Below are 7444 nucleotides of genomic sequence, written 5' to 3'. Positions count from 1 at the left end.
AAAGAATGGGCTCCATGGAAAAAGTCTTAACACACATGGATTATATGAATGTGGTGAATTCAGAGAGTCTAGGGAGAATATACTTATATCCTCATAGTTCTGTTAGTAAATAAGAATTTAGAAAAAGATATAGCGTGGGAATGACATAATGACCATGTTTAAGTTGTCATTTTATCAATGCTTAAAAGTAATCTTACCACCCTCTGTCACTATTTCAATAGAAACAAGTGATTTAGGAAAAGGCATTATAATTCGTAATGAATACATTTTTATTTAGACTCAGAGAATCACATTTCTCTTCTGCAATTCTGCACACTTCGTATATCACAAATGCCTTGGGATATGTAAATGGGGGGAGTAGGGACCTGCATTCTGTTGCTCATTATAGCATTCCTTTCTTTTCAGACACGCCATGAAGTTAGATGGACATGATGCAGTCATGAAATCCTCTTTCCAGAAAAGAATGCCTTTCACAAGTGGAAGTGCTTGGCTAGTGGATTCCACAGAACCTTGACTCCCAGGTGGGGCATCATCTGCCTTTGTGGCTCTGTCTGGTGGTGGGTGGCGCCTCTGAACAGTGATGCTGGCCTCGGCTTTACAGGCTGCCATCCCAGTGCCTTGTCAACTCCCTTGGATTAGAAAAGCTCTCACTCATTGCTCTCCATGGTGGCCAGCCTCTTCAAGAGCTTGATTTTAGCTTATCTACATAAGCTTTGCAAAGGAATGTTTACAAAGAAACTGGGAAATACAACCAAAAAGAAAGAGAATTGTCAGCAGAAAAAAGATCAAGATTTTTCTACCGCTGGCCACACGAAACCCCCTAAATTGTCTAATGCCCTGAAAAGCACTGTAAAAAAAATTGCAAAGTGCTCATCCTCTCGTAACTTCTCCATAGAAGACGACGAAGGTCAAAAAGACTTCTCCCTGTCACCCACATTCAGTTACCGAGTTGCTATCGCCAATGGCCTGCAAACAGCTGTGACCAACAGTGATGAGGACCTGCCGCAGGAGCTATCCTCCGTTGAGAGCTCCTACTCTGAATCCTTCAATGAGCTAAGGAGCAGCGCCGAAAACCAGGCCCAGTCAACATACACCATGCCTGTCAGACGTAACAGGAAGAGCTCAAGCAGCTTGGCACCCTCCGAGGGCAGCTCAGATGGGGAGCGCACCCTCCACACCTTAAAACTGGGGGCTTTACGGAAACTGAGGAAATGGAAGAAGAGCCAAGAGTGTGTCTCCTCAGACTCTGAGTTGAGCACCGTGAAGAAAACCTGGGGCATAAGAAGCAAATCTTTAGATAGAACTGCCCGCAACCCAAAGACCAATGTCTTGGAGCCAGGGTTCAGCTCCTCTGGGTGCATTAGCCAAACCCATGATGTCATGGAAATGATCTTTAAAGAGCTTCAGGGAATAAGTCAGATCGAAAGCGAACTTTCCGAACTCCGAGGGCACGTGAATGCTCTCAAGTACTCTATCGATGAAATCTCCAGCAGCGTGGAGGTTGTCCAGAGTGAGATCGAGCAGTTGCGTACAGGCTTCGTCCAGGCGCGGAGGGAAACTAGGGACATCCACGATTACATTAAGCATTTGGGTCACATGGGGAGTAAGGTAAGCCTGAGATTTTTAAACGTGCCCGAAGAAAGATTTGAATACGTTGAAAGTGTGGTGTACCAAATTCTTGTAGATAAAATGGGTTTCTCGGATGTACCGAATGCTATTAAAATCGAATTTGCCCAGAGGATAGGACAGCAAAGGGATTGCCCAAACGCAAAGCCTCGGCCCATCCTAGTGTACTTTGAAACCCCTCAGCAAAGGGATTCTGTCTTAAAGAAATCGTATAAGCTCAAAGGCACGGGCATTGGGATCTCCACAGATATTCTGACTTATGACGTCAGAGAAAGGAAAGAGAAAGGGGGCTTACCTTCTTCCCAGACATACGAGAGCATGGACATGAAGTTATCCATGCCAGAGCCCAAAGCCAAGAAGAATGCTTGGCTGTCACCCAACGACAGTGACAGAGATCTGGAGTCTGACGCCAGCAGAAGCAGCTATGCAGACTCTCCTGCAAAAGGAAGCACTTCTAAGTCCAGCTCAAAGTCACACAGTGCTCGTTCTAAGAACAAAGCGACCAACAACAGAACATCACATAAGTCAGACTCGGATAAACGGCCCTCACAGCTGCCGGCCTCAAACACCCCTGAAAAGCAAACAGCCCACTATGTGGAAGCCACGCCACTCTGGCACTCACAGAGTGACTTTTTCACGCCTAAACTTAGTCGTTCTGAATCAGACTTTTCCAAATTGTGCCAGTCTTATTCAGAGGATTTTTCTGAAAGCCAGTTTTTCTGTAGAACTAATGGGAGCTCCCTCCTTTCCTCTTCCGATCGGGAACTTTGGCAGAGGAAGCAGGAGGGCATGTCTGCCTTGTACCACAGTCCTCAGGACCAGGGCGTGGACGGGAGGATCTCAACAGTGCAAGGGCAGAGTGAAATCGAGAACACGGAAACAGTGGAGAGTGGGATGAGTAACAGCATGGTGTGTGCATCTGGAGACCGCAGCAATTACAGCGGCTCCCAGCTGTCGCTGCATGAGGACCTGTCTCCGTGGAAGGAATGGAATCAAGCCGAACAAGCCACTGATGTTGGTTTAGATTCCTCCACTCAGGAAGCTTTGGACTATGACACCAACAGTTTGTCTGACCAACAGCTGGATGGCTTCAGCAAAGACCTAGATGACCTGGGAAAGTGCCACAGTGACCTGCAAGATGACTCGGAAAGCTATGATTTAACCCAGGATGACAACTCTTCTCCGTGCCCTGGGTTGGACAATGAACCCCAAGGCCAGTGGATTGGCCCATACGATTCTTATGAAAAATCCAATTCAAATGAGCCGTACCCCAACCAAAGCCAGCCATCTATGATGTACCGAAGCCAAAGTGAATTGCAAAGTGATGATTCGGAGGGCGCCCCGCCCAAGTCCTGGCACAGTCGGTTAAGCATTGACCTTTCTGATAAGACCTTCAAGTTCCCCAAGTTTGGATCTACACTTCAGAGAGCGAAGTCAGCCCTGGAGGTGGTGTGGAATAAGAGCACACAGAGTCTCAGTGGGTGTGAGGACAGCGGCTCTTCCTTAATGGGGAGATTTCGGACACTATCTCAATCCACGGCAAATGAGTCGAGTACTACCCTTGACTCTGATATCTACACAGAGCCTTATTACTACAAAGCTGAGGAAGAGGAGGACTACAGTGAGCCAGTGGCAGACAGTGAGACGGATTATGTGGAAGTGATGGAGCAAGTCCTAGCTAAACTAGAAAACAGGACTAGCATCATGGAAGTCGATGAATGCATGAAAGACTATGACCACCCTTCCTATGAAACTCCTTATGAGACCCCGCAAGACGAGGGCTATGATGGGCAGGCAGATGACATCATTAGTGAAGGAGAACTAGAAACCTTGAATGAACCAGCAGTTGAAATGGAATTAGCGGAAGATGAAAACCAAAACCTCCCTGTAGACCCCCCGGAGGTCATGAAGCCAAAGAGAATCCGACCTTCCTTCAAAGAAGCAGCTCTAAGGGCCTATAAGAAGCAGATGGCAGAGTTGGAAGAGAAGATCCTGGCTGGAGGTACTCGAGTTTAAATGCTAAGTTATGCGCTATGTCTTAACTCTTATTGTAGCTGTTGGACAGGATGGTCTCGGTTTTCCTGGGAGAAGGAATTTACCTAGAGTGAATTTGTGAGTGTGTGTGTATGTGTGTGTGTGCTCTGAGAAGAATTTCATTTTGTTCAGGTAGCTCTCTCAACAAGGTGGGAGTCACAAGGAAAGGAAAAATAGATTTCAGATAGTTCATATTGAAATGAGCTCAACTCTAGCCCTGTACATGGTGGATCAAGATTCTTGTCCTAGGTGCAGGATTCATTGGGGGGAAAAATAGACAGGCTCTTGACCAAGCAGCCTGGCACCCATGCCCTGGTTCCACTAGGTTCACAGGGTAGAGGTGAAAGTAGTATTTCATTTTAAAATTTGGAGAAGATAGATGGTCATATATAAGCATTCCTTTGTAGAGTTATGATTTGAAGCCTGGTGGTAGGAAAAGGTGGGGCTACACAGCTAATCTCAGCCAGACCTGTGGATGACTGCTTGGTGTTATCAAGAAGTGAGAGTGGGGGAGCTTCCTCAGGAGTGGTTGAGAAGTTGCTTCTCTAGTGTGAAAATCAGAAGAATTGATCTAGTTTTCTTTTTTTTTTATTTTTATTTTTTATTTTTATTTTTTTTTTGATCTAGTTTTCTTAATTTCCTAGGGGAACAAATTTAGATGCGAGATTTAGTAACTGTGTATAGATATGAGTTCAATGACTTTGCTTATTAACTAAACCTCATTTGTACTCACTTCAATTATTTACTTTATTTGCATGTCTATAGTATCTTGTGATAGTATTTTAAAATCTCTTTTTAATGCAATTATGATATTTTCATGTGGTCTCAGATTAGTTTCGGCATCTTTCATTAAAATACATTCTGTATAATATTTTTAGAGGCATATGTGTATGTGATTGAGATTAATCTGCTATTCTGAAATTCTATTATAGAATAATTTGTGTAATTGGTAGCTTATTGTGGCTTCCTTGCCTCAAACCCTCCTAAGTCCCACTTTCTCACTGAAAGGACAGGCTGCTGAGTCAGCAGCCATCTTACCATCCAACGGCAGACCTAAGACTATTAGCCCTCTCTCCTCCTAAAATCTTACCCATAGGAAACAATGCAGCCTGTGTACTTAAAGGAGAGAAGTCTTGGGAGGAGGGTGCTGGTACATTGCCTGTGATTCTGTAATGAGTTAGATTGAGAGCTCTCAACTACTTAGAATTGATTTGAAAATGCCGAACAGTTTACTGGTATTGTTACGTGAATATAATTATATTAGAATAATAATATCCCCCATCAAAGTAAGGTTTGGAAGTCCTTGTCAGTGACATTCAGCTGACAGTTTTTTATGTAGAATCTGGAAATCAGACTTTTTTTTTTAATTTACTGTAGATTCAGCTAGTTACTTAAAAGATTAAACTGGTTTGTGTGTGTGTGTGTGTGTGTAGTGCGTTGTAGAATATTATTTTAAGATGTGTTGCAGTTGTTTATGCTGTGGAATGTTTGATGATGCAGAGATGTGTTGCCTTCCTTTATGTTGCATTTGTTTAACTCTGTGAAGTGGTGTTACTGGGCCTGTTTAAAACACCTGATTGGTCTAATAAAGAGCTGACAACCAATAACAAGGCAGGAGAAAGGATAGGTGGGACTGGCAGGCAGAGAGGATAAATAGAAGAAGATTAGAAGGATCAGAAGAAGGAGCAAGAGAACAGGTAGAGAAGGAGAACGCTAGTGGGCAGTCACCTAGCCACACAGTCGCCATGGGAATAAGGGTGAAAGTAAGATACACAGAAGAAAAGGAAAAAACCCAGAGGTAAAAGGTAGTCAGGGTAATTAAAGGTAGGGAAAGTTGGCTAGAAACAAGGCAAGCTAAGGCCGGGCACGTATAAGAAAGAATAAGCCCCAGTCTGTATTTATTTGGGAACTGAGTGGCAGGCACCCCAAAGAGTAAAGAGTAGAAAAACAGCCAACTACGTGTGTGTGTGTGTGTTTAATGTGATATAATGGATATTTGTTTATAGTCAACACATTAAAGGTATCAGTTTGAAATATTAGACAACAAAAACACGGCAAGTCCTTATATTTCAGAAGCAAAATGTGGATCTTCAATGTAAAAACTAATGTTACTTATATGTTTATCAGTGATATTCATGCCCATACATTTGTGTACCACCCGTGTGTCTTGTGTCCTCAGAAGCCGGAAGAGAGCATTTACATGGGTTGTGAGCTGTCATGATGCCAGGAACCAAATCTGGGTCCTCTGCAAGAGCAGTCGGTGCCTCTAGTTTTTAAAGAAGGAAACTGATATATATATATAAACAGGGAATATTGTTTGGCTTTCTGAAGGGATATCTTTCCATTTGTTACAGCATGGATGGGCCTTTAGGTTATCATTTATCAAGTGATGTAAGACACAAGAATATCACAGGATACAATTTATATGAAACATCCTAACAAAAGCAGTCAGGGCTTGAGTATAGCTCATTGCTACAGCAATAAACTACCATGTGGGAGAAGCTCTGGGTTCCCTCTTGAGTACTTAGAAAGGAAATCAAATTTGAAGAGAAAGACAGTAAAACAGTGGTAAACAGGAGCGGGGAGTGTGGAGGAGGAAACAAGAATATGAGGGAAAGGAAACAATGATAGACACATGGGATGAACCAACTCTGGAGCCAATGGCCCAGTGATGACTAAAGACGACTATAGTTATTATATTCTGTATTTGTGTTCTTGACACACACCAAGGCAGGACCATGTGAGGTAATGAATATGCCGATTTGTTTCACTATAATCATTTTACTATCAACACCTATCTCATTATATTTTAGAAATATATATATATATATATATACAGTTATTTTAAAATTAACTTTAAAATGAAAAGTCTACATTAGCTGGGTTCTACAGGTTAGATTGCTATGATAATGACCCTTTCATCCCATCATCAGTGGTACTTTTCAGAAAACAGATTGGTGTGCCTGCAATGATAAATAAAAAAGTAAGATGAAGTGGATACCTGGGTACCTTTCATTATGCCCTGCCAAGGTATGCCACTAAGCAAACACGCCAAGGCAACAGAGTTAGTGTAAGAGGTTTACTGGCGAGCAGGGAGGGGGAGAGTGAAAGGCCATGTTGGAGTGGGTACATGAAAGAGGGAGAGAGAGAGAGAGAGAGAGAGAGAGAGAGAGAGAGAGAGAGAGAGAGAGAGAGAGAGAGAGAGAGAGAAAGAGAGAGAGAGAGAGAGAGAGAGAGAGCAGGAAAGAGACAGGAGGAAGAAGAGAGGCAATAAAGGTGCAAGAAGCAAGAGAGGCAAGTGCCTGGCGGACACTTTTAAAGCGTGCACATATCCCGTAGTTGACAATGGAAAGGCACCTGGCACCCGGTGATGATGTAACTTAAAGCTGCTTTGGCGGCAGAGGCAGGCTGCTGCACGGGCGGAAGCTAACAGTGCCTCAATCACCAACATGAGAATTCTGAATCGGAGAAAGCGGGGCCATGTACTGCAGGCGGATCTGCAGATGACTCAGAACCCTCTGTAATCTTGTCTTAGTGTCATCCTGTGAGGCGGCTTTGAATGGAACCTGAGGGGACGCACTATACCACAGGAAATCGGCACGCTCTTCCTTAAGTTCCAGTCTGGTTCTGAGAGGCAGCAGCTTGATGCCCCCAGGAGGCTGCAGTAGCCTAGATTTCAAAGGGCAGCTCAGCTCTGCTTGGCAGTGACCAGGCATTTTCCCCATCCTGTGCTCCCAATATGCTTCTGAGGGAAGGGCAGCCAGAGAAGGACTTTTCCAGGCCC

General features: G+C 43.9%; 1 protein-coding gene across 1 annotated transcript in view; it reads left to right on the top strand.

The window, feature by feature from the left end:
* The first annotated feature begins 658 nt into the window (after nt 1-658).
* The window catches only part of Unc13c (unc-13 homolog C), a 427544-nt gene continuing 420758 nt past the window's right edge, over nt 659-7444 (top strand). The window contains exon 1 of the mRNA XM_057767059.1: nt 659-3628. Coding sequence (XP_057623042.1) covers nt 664-3628 — 2965 coding nt within the window. The 5' untranslated portion in view covers nt 659-663. The remainder of the gene's footprint in view (nt 3629-7444) is intronic.

Source organism: Chionomys nivalis, chromosome 4 (assembly GCF_950005125.1).
Source record: "Chionomys nivalis chromosome 4, mChiNiv1.1, whole genome shotgun sequence".
NCBI classification, from domain to species: domain Eukaryota; kingdom Metazoa; phylum Chordata; class Mammalia; order Rodentia; family Cricetidae; genus Chionomys; species Chionomys nivalis.
This window is presented reverse-complemented; position numbering and strand designations above follow the sequence as displayed.